Source organism: Papaver somniferum, chromosome 1 (genome assembly GCF_003573695.1).
Source record: "Papaver somniferum cultivar HN1 chromosome 1, ASM357369v1, whole genome shotgun sequence".
NCBI lineage: Eukaryota > Viridiplantae > Streptophyta > Magnoliopsida > Ranunculales > Papaveraceae > Papaver > Papaver somniferum.
Genome location: NC_039358.1, coordinates 156,694,887 through 156,712,055, shown reverse-complemented (window position 1 = coordinate 156,712,055; position 17,169 = coordinate 156,694,887). Strand labels below are relative to the sequence as shown.

Genomic DNA, 17,169 nt, shown 5'->3' with positions numbered 1-17,169 from the left:
GTGTTTCACCTCGCCGAGCTTCTATACCAATCTTAATAACTTTTCCAAATTTTGAACTATTGATCATTACAGACAAAGAGACATTAAAGATGCAAAAATAGATCCCACTAGACCAAATTCTTAGAATAACAACCTAGATTAGCAACAGCTCTAGGGCAGTTGCTAATTAGCAAAACCAGAAAGATGTTGCTAAATTTTAGCAACTGTTATTTTCTGTTGCTACTCTCGCAACAGCAATGATTCTGTTGCTACTAGCAACAACGGAGATTATAAGCATGTGATTCACATGCTTTCAGGTAACACTTTTGAACTCTTCTTCCGCCCATATTTTTGATATGCTTTTCCAGTGTTTGATATACTTCCACCCCCTTGACCCCCCTTGACCCATTGACTTTAGACCTACTTGTTCCCATCGAAGAGATAAGATTCACAATCCTTCTTTTCTTTCTTCTTCGTTTCTCTCAGAGCAAAAGACTCGAAGAAAAGAAAACCCAGACCAAAAAAGACCATGCTGCTTCATTTCCTCTTTCCAGTTTGATGATTATTATGCTGATGGTGAACTTAAGATATATAATATTGAATTCGTGAAGGTCAGATACCTTGTTCGATCTCATCTTAGTAAACAAATTAATTTTTCTGGATCTCGTTCTTTATTTTGCTTTCTTTATGATCTTTATTTCGGTTTCTTTATGATTCAAGTTTAATATTTCTGCATTTGTTTGTCTTCGATCATATTCATGATTTTAATTTATGTCAGTAATCTTTGGATTCATAATATTGAGTTTTTCCCCTAATTAGGGTTATGATTTAGGGATTTCTGGTTTTATAGGTATTTAGGGGTTTCTGTTGTATTGTTGATAATCTGTTGTTATGTTTAATTTTGCGTTTGATATCTAGGGTTAGGTTTAATTTGTTGTTCATATGTAAGCTTTGTTTATGTTTGCTGGGTTTTACATTGTAATTCATTGTAAGGTATTGTTAAAGATGATTAATTTTAATTGTTATGTTTTTCAATTTGAAGTTAGTAGGGATGAATCTTTTCATCAGGGTTCTGAAGACAACTCATTTTGGTATGATCAACATGTCATTCTGAGCAGAATAACCTGTTACGGATCAACATAAGTGTCTGTGCAAGCCATGGACTCGCTACAACTTATCGATCAAATTATGGAGCAGGAGAATGTCTTGTGCTGCCAACCTCACCACCTTACGGACTTATGCAACAGTTCAAAGTTCATATCTTTGTCAGTACTGAGCACATCCAGTAGCCACAGCTAGAGGCTTGCAGAATGACCAGCTTACAAAGTCCAAAGACACGGCTTGCAGAATGACCAACTTACAAAGTCCAAAGACACATACGACATTCACATCCCTGTGAACTATACAAAGCCGCAACTGAAAGCTCGTAGCCCTGTGAACTATACAAAGCTCGCAACTGAAAGAGTTCAACCGGTCAAGCTCTCAATTTATGATCTGCAGACTCTTTACAACAGCAGTAGCATTTGCAGCAGAGTGAGAATGCCTACAGCAATAACAATAGCATCACACAGCTTCAAAGGATTATCTTTAAAGCACGCAGTTTGTGCAAAAAGTTCTTTGTTTGATTTTATGCAGAGTGGCAGTATCCTATGGAGTTGCTGCTGCTGCTGTTCCTGTGACGCTAGGTAATCAACCAATGCAAGGTTGTTGTGGCCCATTTGGTGCCATGAAGTGCTGCGGATGATACCTACACATGAACAATGATCATGGTTAAGACACTTACAGGTAAAGAAATTGAATTGATAATGAACCAACTGACACCATTGATAGAATCAAGGAGTGTGTTGAGGAGAAGGAAGATATCTCTCCTGTGCACCAGAGGTATGTTATTTCTTAATTTCAGCTAAATATCTAAGTTGTCATTATGTTTCCATGCTCCCTCACAATAGTTTCTAAAGTTGCCCGTTTATACTTTAAAGATGCAGCTTTTTTTCTTACATGTAGGTCTTGTAATAAGTTCGACTCTATGTTAAATTCAACTTATGAATTCAGAATCTGAGATCCTTGTTGTTTCTCACTAACATTGCTAATTTGGTTTCTCAGTCAGAACTACCCATTTTGCTTGTTTAAGTTATATTTGTCTCTCTTATGCTCTAAAGCTATATCCCTGTATTTGAAAGAAAATCTGCTGCTGCTTTAGGGCGTCCTCCAGTTAGCTGAAGGCTGGGTTGTGAAAGTTGAATAAAGGAAACTCGGAGTCTATTGATGTTTAGCAAATTATCTTATTTCTTCGAGTGTAAAACGTTGTGCGATGTGTGTGAAACTTAGTGTCTCATTGGTAATTTTAGTGTCTCTATATTGGTTTTGTTAAATTAGTTTGCAGGCTTATCTATGCAGGAAAACAACTTGTTGATGACAAAACTGCCAAAGACAACAACATCGAGGGGGGGTTTCGTTCTTTTTTAGTGCTTTCCTTGAGGGGTGGTCTTTAAGGCTCTTACTTTTCATATGGGAATGATGTATATCAGATTGTTCATGGGAGTACTTGCAAACTAGCTATGCTATATTTAGATTTTTGTTTATCATGAAGTTTATTCCGTTCTTCTCATAAAGTTTATCATTTTACTACTGCTCTTCCACTGCCTGAAGCCTATTTAGCAAGAAAGTGAGATTGATTTTGAGTGGGTTTCTGTTTTTTTTCTTCTTTTTTATGTTGAAGATAGTGCGAAGGGGATCACTCAGTAGCCCACATCAAATGTGAATAGTTAAGCTGGATCTTGGATAAGAAGAGGTGCTACACTTTCACTTCCCTGTTTGCTTCTTTATTCTGTCACGTGGAGCATCTTAGGAGTCATCTTAGGTGAATCATTATCATCTTCAACTTGAGATGGATAAATATGAAGCTAAGATGACTATGGAGAAACTATTTGAAACTTGTAAAATACATTTTTTATCACAACATTTACTTAAATTGGTTTATGAATGTAGTATCTTGTTTATCTTCTGCTTATACTAAAGTTGTTTCTCTTTATTGTCCGGGTCATGTTTCTGTGATCTTTGAAGAGTTACTAATGTAAGTTATCGGTTAGTTAGATCATTGGCTTTGTTTTATTGTTTACCAAATTGGGTATATCTGATTTTATATGAATTTTTTTTATTGTTGGTTAAAGAAGACATCGAAAAGATGGGAGGCGCAGAAATTGTCAAGGGTCTTTGCTGGTGAAGCCCTATGATAATTTGGTCTTATCTGCTTTTACGTATGCCTAGTTGGTATGTTTTTGTAACTAATGTTTTATTCTTTGTTCAGACTTTTATACTTTCTTTTGTTTGGTAGTGCGTTGTGTTATCTAAATTGGGATGCTTGTAATAAATTTCAGAGTTTGAAGAATATCGCCGGTTCAGTTTTGGAAACAGACATGCGATAAATGGTGGTGAACGAGAAGCACCAAATTTGAGCTTTACCCTGAAGCTGCTTATCATGAATCCAAAGCCACTACTATGCCACCTGCTAGTGTTATGACTAGCTCATTTTGATTATGGTGTGGCGGAAACTCATCATAAATCCAAGCACTTAAGTATCATTGGTCTCACCTGGTCTCTAGTATCTTACAGGTATAAGCAAATCATTGGCAATAGAGTGTACATATACCTTGAATTCTTAAGTATTCTTTCTTTATTTGTTAAATCTCTAATTATATGCATCTGTGACAGGCTCTTCACCATCTTGGTTGTATTTACGAGATGAGAATTCGACATCATCGTGTGATCATCCTCTCAAAACCACAATAATTTGCGATATTCGGATTACTCACTGTAAGAACTTGTAACATTTCATTTCTATATGCAATCCTTAGAAGATAAAGCGAACATGGTTGCACCAACACAATGTAAGAAACAATAACATAAAAAACATATTTATATATGCAATCTTTCAGTTGTGCTCTGTTTTAGTACAATTATACACTTGATTTCTTAGCACAACCTTGATGTCATGAGTTCCCTGCTTTATTGTCTTTGGTTCCCTTTCTTTATAGAATGTCTTTGGTGTTTAAACCTGTAACATGTAAATGCTGAGAATTTCAGTACATGTTGATGTAACATGTCTTTGGTTCCTTTTCTTAATGTTGCATCTTTTCTTGTTTAAATTTTAAGATCTGTGGGAATGTAGGGCATGAGAACTATCAGATTCGATTACTGGATATAGGGAACTGGGTATTGCAAGATAAATTGGGGGGAAATCAGTTTTGACGAAGACTTGACCTTTTTTTATGTTGTTGCAAATCATTAGCAACGAAGAAAATGTGTTGCTAAATATGAACCAGAACACCTATATCCTGTTCTACTAAAATATATATCCCGGAATGACTCTAAAATTAGCAACAGCTAATTTCTGTTTCTATATTTTAATTTCGGAACATCTTTTTCTGTTGCTACTGCTGTTGCTGACCGAAATTAGCAACAGAGCTAGAGCTGTTGCGAAAAACTGCGACACGGTGTTTAGCAACGGCGAAAGCTGTTGCAATCCCGGTCAGCAACAGATTCTGGCTGCTGCTAAACGTTAAATTTGGTATAGTGTCCATTTGCGCCACTTAAAACCAAAACCCGATACTAACATAACCAACAACTCATCTCCCTTCTCTCTTATTTTCAGATCAATTATCTCGTTGGCAATAAGCTCCCCGTCGGTAATCTGTCGAAGGTTGCTTTATTTTGATATAACTCCTTCCAAAACCACCTTCAATCAACTATCAAGAACCTTCGAGATGATCTTATAAATACTTGGGAAAGTCGATGTCGGCATATAATCTTTAATTGGTTCTGTTTGAGTTCTCTTTTGGATATGTACTACATATATAATATTAATTAACAAAATTGGAATACCTCATTATTATATCGAAGAGTGAATATCAGAATTCTTAGGGTATTTCTTTTGGAAGATTTGTGTAGTCTAGTATCAGAACAGAAGGGACGGGAATAGGAAAATCAGCTAAAACCATAGAAATCAGAACTGTAACATCGTCATCGAATTTAGATTTTGTATTAAGATGTGGGAAACAGAGAATACTTTGCTGTATAAAAACAACAAAAATTAAAATTAAACCTGATTCTACTGTTGAAAAAACAACTTTTTCTTCGTTGTATACAAACATCACAACTTAGAAAAGAAAAAATAAATGGGCATTAATCAACGAAGATTTTTAAACTTTATTTGGCTGAGCTTTATTGTCAGTCTTATGCGGATTAACGAAGATTTATAAGCTTTGAGGATTTATTAGATTAATGCTTCATGGTCGATTTAGCAGCGACGACGACCGTAGATATGGCGAATAAGAAGAGATAAAGGTTCTAGGGTTAATCGTGGACGTCCGATAGAGCTTTTGGACTAAAAAAATTAACTGTACCTTTTTTTTTTTGTAAAAATAGAAACGGAAAGTTAACAAAAGTTAGACATAACATAGTCAACTAAAGTCAGCATCATCTTCAAGTACCATATCCTAAGTTGGACAAATATTAGACCTAAGTCATATTTTGGGCAAAAGCTGAAAACTAAACATCAATTAACCCACATTTAGATCTTGGCACATCGTATTTTGTGATTTGAGGATGAGGTATTATAATAAAATCTCTTCCCCTGATGATTGGTTTATATGCATGCATTCATAAGTAATGCGTATATATAATACTGGAGCGAGACCTTGGGGCACCGGGTGTCTTGGGAGGTCTCTTGAGTTTCAAATTATTTTTTGCTGGCTTTTGAAGAAAAAAATTGAAGCATTATTACCTTTCCTTACGTGATTAATTGACTTAATTCTGGAAACGTTTTTGTGGACGTTTTATGATTGTTCAAAAACATTTTATGGTAGTAGTTAAAAGTTTATAACCAAAATATGCTCTCGTTAATTCGTACATAAAAATCAGTTTTTGAGAACAGTGAAAAATACAGGGTTTTCTTCCACTTTTTTTTTTCCCGAAAATCAAGAGACTAGTTTTCTGAGCATGATTTTTTTAAGCTAAAAAAGTTATCAATAAAGAAAATAAAAAAATAAAAACAGGAGGCGGACGTAAATCCAGAACCCCTTGAATGAAGAAAAGAAATAAATAATCCTGGAAAAAATGAAAAAATTACATCAACTAGCTCATCCAAAACGTTTCATCCGAATATTCTTTTCAGGAGCTTTCAAATAAATTCCATGTTTTGGTTTAGCATTTTTCTTAATAAAACCATGCAAAATAGGTTGAAAACCATACGATGGTGGAGATGGAGTATCTTGTATCACCATGTTCTCCAATACCGGCGATGATAAAAAAATGTTGGATTATCATATTCATTATCATCATATACATGGCTAGTCTACTGAATCTGTTGGTATCATGATTAGGAGACATTATTAACTTCTGAAAGGCGATCCATTATCTGTTTCTAGCTCTTTGTGAATAAAGTTTATCTTCCTCCTTAGACCAATCTAACCAGAGAGTCCCGTTCAAAATACTAGCATATGAAGAAATCTTATTCACTTCACCCTCTACGGGTTTGGCATTATTATTATTATCATAAACAATATAGTTTTCCTCAATGAGTACTTGATTGGGGATCTATTCATTATAAGTGTCAAAAGTATCATCATTCTTATGCTCCAGTAGTGTGGACGAAACTATTCGAAGTATCACCTTTATAAGTAACGTTATTATTGAATACAGATTGTTTGGGATCAGGATTCTTCGCGACAAATTGTGTACAATTATTTATTATTCATTATTGAGCTCTTACGCTTGCACTCACCGAGGCCATGCACAATGGCCTTTCAATGTGAGCAGAATGCAGGTAATTTCTCATATGTGAAATATGTCATGAATGATAAGCCATATCTCTCAACCAAGACTTTATCCAAAAGGTGCTTTGATAAGTCTATTTCAACACGGACTCTTGCAAAAGGCTCATAGGCTTTCTTGATTGTTGCATTTTCGACATGTAAAGGTATTCCGATATCACTTAATTTCGAAAGGTGTTTTGATACGTCAATACTCAAGACGAATGCCCTAGAATATCTTGGAATGTTTGGGTTAAGTTCTGGAGTCCAGTTTTGGAGGTAAATGGTACTCGGTTTCAAGAAGACTGCACCAGATTCTCGAACTCTTATGATAGCATCAATAAAATTGAATAAAAAACAAAAGAAACCTATATCAACTGGCCATTAGGAAAGAAGCTTTGTTTTAATGCTATCAGTGGTTAATGGCGTTGTAACCTTAGTTAGAACAAGACGTTCGATCAAACTGTTTTTACAGTTCTCGATACCCTTTTTATATTCGTCTTTAGATATCCTAATCGAAAGATACCCTTTAAAGTATGGTTTTGGAAGCTGAGAAGGTGATCAAAAGCTTAGGTTTTGATCCGCAGTGCAAAAGATATAACCGTTGTAGGTCTAGAAGAAGTGGGTCTTTCAATCAAGATTTTGGAGTGTTGGATCTAATAACATCGCATCATCACATAGATGATGATCTGCTCTCTCCATTAAGGAAGAAAATCGATTTTTCTTTTCTGGAAACTTTAGAGCCTGTTTGGTACAATTTTGAAAATAGTTTTCCACTGTTTTAAAAACATACCCTTTTTCTTGTTTTCATTTTATAAAAATTGTTTGGTAGGATAAAAACAGTTTTTGAAAACAAAAAAAAAATCAACGAAATCAGATCAAATGTAAAGACTCGTCTAAGAGATAGTGATACTGGCCATGGCTCACTTGCAGTCATTCCCCCGATATCTTACTTTGTTCTGAAAAGAAGAAGAAGGAACAAAAAAGGAACAAAGAAAAAAAAAAAACACAGAAAAAAATAATTGGTTGTTTTCATATTTTTTTTTTTTTCAAAAACAGAAAACATATAGGAAACATTTTCTGAAAATATCCCTACCAAACGCGTGTTCTCCTGTTTTCTGTTTTCTCTGTTTTTAAAAACAGAAAATTGTTTTTGAAAACTATACCAAACAGGCTCTTAGAGTATCCCTACTTTTCACATCTGAGCATGATTAAAAAGAGTATAAGTGTTCAATTTCTCATCGTGTGCGTGAGAGATTGAAGAGAGTTTTTCTCGATTATTTTATCATGGGGACATCGTGTCAAAGAAACAACAGCTTGCACAAAAATTTAGAGTAAGGCCACAAACATCTTAAAAGAGCGGTCTCATCATTACTCAACCATCACCTTATTTTGTGTATAATCTTTGTTTTGCAGGTGTGTAACCATCAATTATTTCAAAACCTAGTCTAGCAAAACCATCAATCAAAACTATTTTAACCATCAGTCATTAAGGTGTAGTCTCAATACAGTAGAAACTCTATAAATTAATGTTGTTGGAACCATCAAAATTTATTAATTAAGTGGAAATATTAATTAACCAATAAATTTTAATTATTAATTTATATATTAATTAATATTATATTAACGTACAAATAAATTTATTATTAAGTAATTATTTTTTGAATAAAATATTTAATTTTCAAAGCACTCTTCAATCTCCCACTTGTGTTTCATTTTGTTAAAAGTATTAGCTTATAGATGAAATTCAATATGATATTGATTTCAACAGTAAAAAAAATATTGATGAGTGTTGTTGCTGCCATTGAGCGTAATCATGAGGGGATATGCTATGGAGCTAGCACAAGATTGGGATTATCTGACAAACCAGTGGTGGCTGAAGCAGACGGTTTCTTACTCGTTGTAGAACTTGTTATATGGCTTGGATTCGATGATGTTATCATAGAAGGGGACTGTCAAGTGGTGGTGAAAGTCTTACGAGAGGAAACACACTCTCCCCCCTGGAGAATTTAGAGATTCATTGACACATCAAGGTACGAGGCAGGTCAGTCAACAAGGTTGAGTTCAACTTCACACCTAAAAGCGCAAACAACACTGCTCACTCTCTTGCTGCGTATGCACTATCAAACAATGTCCAATCTAAGTGGACTTCAAATCAAATTCCTGGAAACATTGTTTCCAGTTTGGCATCGTGACCTTCTAATGGTCCTCTATTTTACTTTTCCTTTACTCTCTCTGTACCAAAAAAAAAAAAAAAAAAAAACAATCATTTTTCAAAATTTCTTCATAAATCATTAATGTGTTAAACATAATATTATTGAGCAATTCTCTCTTCTCTCTCTTTTCTCACCCCCTTCTCAAAATCCTAGAAAACACTCATTGTCTTCTTTCTCCTTTGCTCAGATCTAGTTCTTTTGGTGCTAGATCTGAGCAAAGATTTTTTGTTTTTATGAGCTATTTTGTTGTTTTTAATTAACTTTATTCTCTATAGAGCCATTTCTTTTTCTTCACTATTAGGGTGATTCTTTTCCTCGCTATTAGGGCGACTTTATTTGTATTTTGATAGTGTTTCTTTCTATAGATTTGTTTGTGATTTGGTTTTTTGAATATAAGTACATCGGCGATTTGACGGAGACAAGATCAAGTTCTTCTTCAACAGAATAATATATCTAGGGTTTCCGTGTTTCTCGCTAGGCATGAGTTTTTGGGCAAATAACTCTTCTTTCATAGGAGTATATATTCTCAAGAAAAATATCAATCAAAATGGTCGAGTTATGATTTCGAATATCATTCCTTGTCCAATCTCTCTACATACAAGATTTGGGTGCTACCCTTGTGGATCGCTCTTTCTTTTCGCGATTTATTCGCGTTTTGCACATTTTATTGTATTTGTTTCATGTGTATGATGTATGAGCAATCAATTTAAATTTCACGTGGGATCTATAAGGGTGAACATAAATGAATTATCTTATAATTTCAGCATATTGTACCCGACTCGGGACCAACTAAATATATTATTTAACAGAAAGGATCCGTTTATCCTTTTATTCTCACACTATCTCACACGTCGTACGTTATTTGTGTGAATAAAAACCAAACGACAATAAATTTGAAGCTAATATTTTGGGGATATGTTCCCTTTACAAAGTTTTACATGTCTAGCAAAAAAATGAGTGCGTTCCAAAATGTTAAACCTCACAATTTACCGGTCTTAATTTCAGTGGCTAAAAATCTGTTAATTTTCAATGATTTATTTTCAACTTAGTAGATGGTGTTGTCATACGTTTCAGAATGCGCTCATTTTTGGAAGTAACGTAGAGCTTTGTAATAAAAATATATCCCCAAAATATTAGCTTGAAACCCGTTTTCGTTGATTTTTATTCACAAAAAACTGATCAATGTGTGAGATAGTGTAAAAATAAAAATACGAAGAGATCCTTCTCTATTATATATATAATCGAGTATTAATAATTAGAGATGGCTTATATAATTAAGGCTGTGGCAGTAGGGGCGTAGTTTAGGAGAAATACACCTATTTAAAGCCTGAGAAGAGATAATATGAGAGGATAATATTATTTATTTATTTTTTATTAAATTAAGATTATCCTCATCGGCTCATCCTCTCGCTCTCGCATGAGGATAACATTGCGAGGGTCCATTCACTTGTTGTACCTGTTATGTACTACTACTACATTACTATTCCATTGAGAAAGTTGGTCTGGTTTGATTTCGTTCCTATTGAAGCACACTTCCATTTCTTATCAACATGAACTGTCTATGATTGTTGACAATACATACTTGCATTTGCTGATCAAAGACAATACGAACTTGCATTTGCTGATTAGAGACAGTACAATTATTTCATTGGGTTGTAAAAGTCCATCAATCGTCATTGTTTTGATGTGGCTATCTAAGACTACTCGAGATGGGGTAGGTCTCGAAGATTCTTGACATAACCAGTTTGCTCTGGTAGACCCGTTACGAGAAACTCACCATTCACCGGTGCTCTCCATTCCTATTTTACAGTTTGGTTAGTGATGGCGGTTTTGAGATTATTTGTAAGACCGTTTGTCTAGAAAATCCTATTTTATGAGATGCCAAATCTATTAGGCAAAGATATCCATGTTCGACAGTCAATTCTAGCAGCGCACAAATATCTCCTTGCCCCTGTATATATAGACGAACGACCTTAGGCACAAAGCTCTTTCGATCCGTGAGACTCCAGCTCATAGGCAGCTCGGATTTAAGAAAATCATAGGGCTTCAAAAGAGTGTAATTTCCATAGAAAAATATTGTTGGATCTGGGTTTGCCTTGCCATAAAAGGCATAAACCGATTGACAGTGGTAGAGATGACGGTAACAGCAGTGTAGCTGGTAGAAGTAAATAATTTGCTTTGTAAAAATATATATAACTACTTTTTGGGACTTACGGAAAACTTTAGTCCTCTCTTTATCTATCTACCCCATGTAATCTCTATTTAGTTCCTCTTTTGATATATACATGCTTTAAGAAAAAAAAATCTACCAGATAATCTTTAATTCCTTCATGGATTTTACCTCCACCCCTCTCTCGTATAAGGTCGCAAAAGGGACCACGGTAAAGTGTTTTCTAAACTAACCATGGAATGAGACATTGAAACGGCGATTCTTATGCAGTGTGTCTAGCTCAAATTGGTACAACCAACTAACCCTTTAACCAATGCATTTAATGATTATAAAATCAATAAATAAAAATAAAATCAATTAAAAGATGCTTACATTATATATGACATTTCGTGTAAAACTACAGATAGTAGTCAGCAAACTCGCTACTCAAATATGTTTAATCTCGCCTAATCTTCAATAGTTGGATTTTGAAAATTCCATTCGCATCCAACCCACTAAAAAATAGTTTACAGTTGTTTCGAATCAAATTCGTGGATTTTGGACCAAATGTTTACCCCACGTCAATTCAGAGTTCAGATTCATTATTTAGAAAAATTGTTGAACTCTTCAGGAATAAGTTGAATAATTTAGTTCACCAAAAGAATAAGGCAAACCAGAAGAGCCAAAAAATCACAATATTAGACTTTGCATGATGCATAAGTTGAAATCGTCATAAAAGATTTATAAAATGTTTGTATTATCTTAAGGAATTGTATTTCGGTTTGTATAATTTAGGTTCGAAAATATTGAAACAATTCCTAGAAGCAAAAAAAAAATTCCTTCTTTCTTTTGTAAAACAAAATGTTTTATTGTTTCTGCTTCTGATTACTACTTCAAATATCCAAATATCCTCTTAGATTTCCTATCCAAAAAATCTAATTTCATCCATCATTATAAGAATAAGAAGGCAAAGGTTAACTAGAAATCCTTATCTTATGTTCACACTGCCCATAACATTTAAATTTTTTAAAATTCATAACTAATAAGTAAATTTTACATTAAAAAATACACAAGAACTTATTTTGTTAATTATTTTAAGCCTGTTTAGGATTATTTTATTTTTTCCCTATCAAAAGTATTTTGTAGCAAAAATTATGTTTGGTAAATCTTTTTCAAAATGCTCTTGAATAAAAATACTTTCATTTTAAGCCTGCTTTTAAAATTACTCGGCACTAACTTTTGAAAACTTAAAAAAACAAAAACTGTGGACCCATATAATTTGACTTAATTGATTTTTTATTTCGACCTTATCGATTCTCTAGCATTTGGGATGACTTTAGCTAACCTTTTTTTTGGTTTCCATATATGAATAACTTTAATCTAAAGAACTACTTATAACTTTAAGATAAGATATTTTAGACACGAAAACTATGAAACCCATTAAAAGAACATCCCATGTGAAAAATAGGTTTGAAGGAGTTTTCATTTCCCGATCAACGAATAATTTTTAATATGTATATCACAGATAAGTAAGTTGGGGTATTTACTTTTTTTTTTTTACTATCGCGTCACATGAATTATTGATATTAATGTTCCAAATTAGGCCAAACAAAAGGTCCAACTTTATTGTCCCCACAAGCCATTTACAGATATTCCGTTCATAATCTCTATCCTAGGCTTGGAAATTTGTACCCAAGTATATACATCGACATTTAGTGTGTTTAATCTCAGTTTAATCTGGAGTCCTTAACCTCAAAGATAAAAAAATGATTACAGCATACACAAAAACGATTGTTGCCGGTTTTTCGATTAACATCCACCGTACAAGAGGGCACGTACTCTTTGACTCTCTCTGTGCACCAAGTTTAGTGTGTTTAATCTCAGTTTAATCTCGAGTCCTTAACCTCAAAGCTGACGAGAATTTTTTTGATGAGGACGTTTTTTTTTGAAGGGGCATGAGGACCAATGATATGTTGACACATGCACTTGATATTGATGAATTATGTTTCCAAAAATACCGACACCAATTAAGAAAACAAATTTTCTATACAAAAATACATTTTTTTTATATTTTTGGAAACATAATTCATTAATATCAATTGCATGTGTCAACATATCATTGATCCCCATGCTCCCTTAAAAAAACGTCCCAATCAAAAATTTTGTGGAAGCTGACCGTCTCAAACAAAAAGAAATTACAGAATATGATCAATTCAGCAGTTAAATACTTACATGTTAAGATTTGGTCCTATAGGCTATATAATACAACATTATTTGGCTTAGAGAAGGTAGATCGATAATATAGGTAAAACCTTTGTGCCATTTTTTTTAGAGTTATCTTGATCCAAGCCGAAGGAGTACAATCAGCTTCATTTCTACTATAAATATGAACTCATTCACCCCATCATATGAACACACACTCAAACCATATTTCAGCTTCTCTCACTTACTTTCTCTTCCACTTCTCTCTATTTTTTGATCATTTCCAATTTCTTCCTTTCACCATGCCTACCATACCTGAAGCACCAAACATGCAAGATGAAACAAGTTATGAGAAAAACATGAAAGCACTTCAATTCATTGAACAAGTAACAACTAATGCTGATGAAATTCAGAAGAAAGTTCTCTCTGAAATACTAACTAGAAATGCTCATGTTGAGTATTTGAAACGCCATGGTTTAGATGGTCTTACTGCAGACCGTGATACATTTAAGAATGTCATGCCTATTGTTACTTATGAAGATCTACAACCTGATATCAACCGTATTGCAAACGGTGATACTTCACCTATCCTCTGTTCAAACCCCATTTCAGAATTTCTTACTAGGTACAGTACAACAATTCTCTCCTTCAGTTGTTTATTCTATTACTATTTTTTATTTTGCTTCTGTTAACTTTCTACTGTATTTTGCTTCTGTTAATTTTCTACTGCTGTTGTGTAGTTCTGGAACGTCAGCAGGGGAGAGAAAGTTGATGCCCACAATAGAAGAAGAGTTGGAAAGAAGATCGTTGTTATATGGTCTTTTGATGCCAGTAATGGATCAATATGTTCCAGATTTGAACAAAGGGAAGGGAATGTATCTTTGTTTCATAAAATCAGAAGCTAAAACACCCGGTGGATTAGCTGCAAGACCAGTTTTAACAAGTTACTACAAAAGTTCATATTTCAAAGAAAAACCTTTTGATCCATATAACAACTACACTAGCCCCATTGAAACCATACTTTGCCTAGATTCTTACCAGAGTATGTATTCCCAATTACTTTGTGGGCTTATTCAAAACAATCAAGTTCTTCGAGTTGGAGCAGTTTTCGCTTCCGGTTTTATTCGGGCTATTCGGTTCTTACAAAAACATTGGACCCTGTTTTGCAAAGACATTCGTACTGGAACTATTGATGTCCAAATTACCGACCAGTCGGTTCGTAATGCGGTATCGAAATTGCTTGTGCCTAATCCTAAACTCGCAGACTTGATCGAGACTGAATGTAGCAAAGATTCATGGCAAGGGATTATCTCAAGGTTATGGCCAAATACCAAGTATATTGATGTTATCGTCACTGGGTCCATGTCTCAGTATATACCCACACTTGATTACTATAGTAATGATCTCCCACTTGTCTGCACAATGTATGCTTCTTCGGAATGTTTTTTCGGTTTGAATCTTAACCCCTTAGCTAAACCTAGTGAAGTGTCTTATACCATTCTTCCTACCATGGGTTATTTTGAATTCCTACCTGTACAGAAGAACAGCGGTCTACCTGATTCCGTAAATGAGAAGGAAAAGCAAGAACTGGTTGAGCTTGTCGATGTTAAGCTTGGTCAAGAATATGAGCTGGTTGTCACCACTTATGCAGGTAACATTGTTTTCTTTCTTTTTTTCTGGTAATTCATCAACCAGCCAGAAAAAATGCGTTTATGTTTTACAAATTAATAGCAATAAGTTTGTCAAAAAGGCGTAAAAGTTCATGGTTCATTATTAAAAAAAAAAAAAAAGCAGAAGTTTTGACGAGTTTTGAATGTTTATGCAGGACTTTATCGTTATAGAGTTGGAGATGTTCTAAGGGTAGCTGGATTTAAGAACAATGCTCCACAGTTCAACTTCATATGCCGAAGAAACGTGGTTTTGTGCATTGATGCTGATAAAACTGACGAGGTTGAGCTACAAAATGCTGTTAAGAATGCCATTAACCATCTCATACCCTTTGATGCATTTCTTATGGACTACACGAGTTATGCCAGTACATCAAACATTCCAGGACATTATGTGCTTTACTGGGAGCTTCGCCATGGCGGTACAAAGTCAATTCCTCCAACAGTGTTTGAGAATTGTTGCCTCACCATTGAGGAATCTCTCAACAGCGTATATCGCCAAGGCCGTGTTTCCGAATCAATTGGGGCATTGGAGATAAAAATTGTCGAAACAGGAACCTTTGATAAGCTTATGGATTATGCTATTAGTCGGGGTGCTTCGATTAATCAGTACAAGACACCCCGGTGTGTGAAATTTGAACCCATACTTGAGCTTTTGAATTCAAGGGTTCGTTCAGTTTACTTCAGTCCTAAGTGCCCCAAATGGTTTCCTGGTCAGAAGGAGTGGTACGATGACGATCAGAACTGAACGAATGAGATAACTAAAGAATGATAAAATGAGTCTAGAAGGTTATAATTAGTTACTCCAGTAATTCTCTTTCTAGTATTGTGTTGTTTTTAGGATTACTAGTAGTATGAGTCAAAGAGAAGAAGATCCATGAAGTTCTATTATCTTTGTATTGACTAGTGAATTAATCCAGCATTATGTTTTCTATTAACTCGGTTATCTCACTATACACCTGGAAGCATTTCTAGTCAGCCTGCAGGTTATCTCATCCCTGCAAGACCTCTGCCTACATATGCCAAGCAACTAGGGGAACTACCCCATGACCCCTCATTTCCCTTCTTTCCTTTTCTCTTAATGAGCATCTCGCATTCTTATTCTTCTGGTTTTCACTCTTTTCGTTATTTTTTACTAAACAAGATAATAAAAAACCAGACAGTCATGAAATATATATATTTTTAATTCATGAGCATAAAAGACCAAGAACTGAGAAAGAGAGCAGGGTACATACTATATAAGAAATATAAGAGGGGACATGATAGAAATTATTTCTGTCGTTGTTTTATTTCCAAAGGCACAGAATTCTCAGGATCTTGTCTACCTAGACTGAAGGCTCAATTGTAGTACTACCAGATAGAGACAACTTCAGTGACATAAGCCAGTATTGAAAGAGAAACATACTGAGATTTTACGGATACGAATGACATAAATAAAGGTGGGATATCAAAAGATAGTAGGGAAATGCTAGAAATCACGCTATTTTGGATCGCCATTTGCTCGCACTCTTACGTGGAGAGTGTGAATAGGATATTTGCAGTCCAGGTTGACTTGTGGGTCAGAGAAAAATATCACGTGATATCTCATTTTCTGATTCTTTCTCTCTAGTCTACGCCTTTACTATTTTATTTCCATTTTGTGAGTCTCTGCTTGAAGAAAACAAAATCATCCATGGTGATTCAAAATGGTGATCATGTTTCAATCGTACTCCACAAGACAAAAGCTTCATAAGCAACTTAATCGAAGAAATTCTATAAGTGTGAGTTATTTCATAATTTCATGTGATTTTATGTGATAAAAATAAAAACCCATCAAAATCATTTACCCAATCAATTTGGAATTCTTAGGAACTGGGGTAGTAATTCATATCATTTGTGAACATTCTAATTAAGTTAATTCGGTTCTAAGGATATTCTCTTACTAATAATTTCACGACTAAACAGGAGGTGGTGGGGGAAGAATGGTAGTGTTTGAGCTGTTAGTAATGGAAACTCACAAAAAAATTCTGAAATTATTAAAACAGAGTATTCCCAAAATTGATGTAAACTGAACTCAACTGAAGTCTGTAGATGTAAAATCAAACTTTATATTACAAAACTGCACATATCCTAAAATTTTCCCCTTTTAATTAACCATGGATCTCATT

At 34.4% G+C, this 17,169-nt stretch overlaps 1 protein-coding gene and 1 long non-coding RNA gene across 6 annotated transcripts; both read left to right on the top strand.

Annotated features, from left to right (window-relative positions):
- The first annotated feature begins 456 nt into the window (after window positions 1-456).
- LOC113333614 lies at window positions 457-3,873 on the top strand. Of its 5 annotated transcripts, XR_003352171.1 has the most exons (6): window positions 458-590; window positions 1,048-1,860; window positions 2,363-2,770; window positions 3,153-3,249; window positions 3,357-3,591; window positions 3,691-3,873. It is a non-coding gene; the product is annotated as an uncharacterized LOC113333614 (long non-coding RNA). The 5 variants fall into 5 exon arrangements; XR_003352172.1 differs by having other exon boundaries at window positions 457-590; window positions 1,098-2,770; XR_003352168.1 differs by having other exon boundaries at window positions 457-590; window positions 1,048-2,770.
- Window positions 3,874-13,560: 9,687 nt separating this feature from the next.
- On the top strand, window positions 13,561-15,960 carry LOC113305306 (indole-3-acetic acid-amido synthetase GH3.6-like). The gene is made up of 3 exons (XM_026554371.1): window positions 13,561-13,980; window positions 14,096-15,006; window positions 15,181-15,960. The coding sequence occupies exons 1-3, from the start codon at window positions 13,562-13,564 to the stop codon at window positions 15,768-15,770; spliced, it is 1,920 nt and encodes a 639-aa protein (XP_026410156.1). The 5' UTR covers window position 13,561; the 3' UTR covers window positions 15,771-15,960.
- Window positions 15,961-17,169: the final 1,209 nt, after the last annotated feature.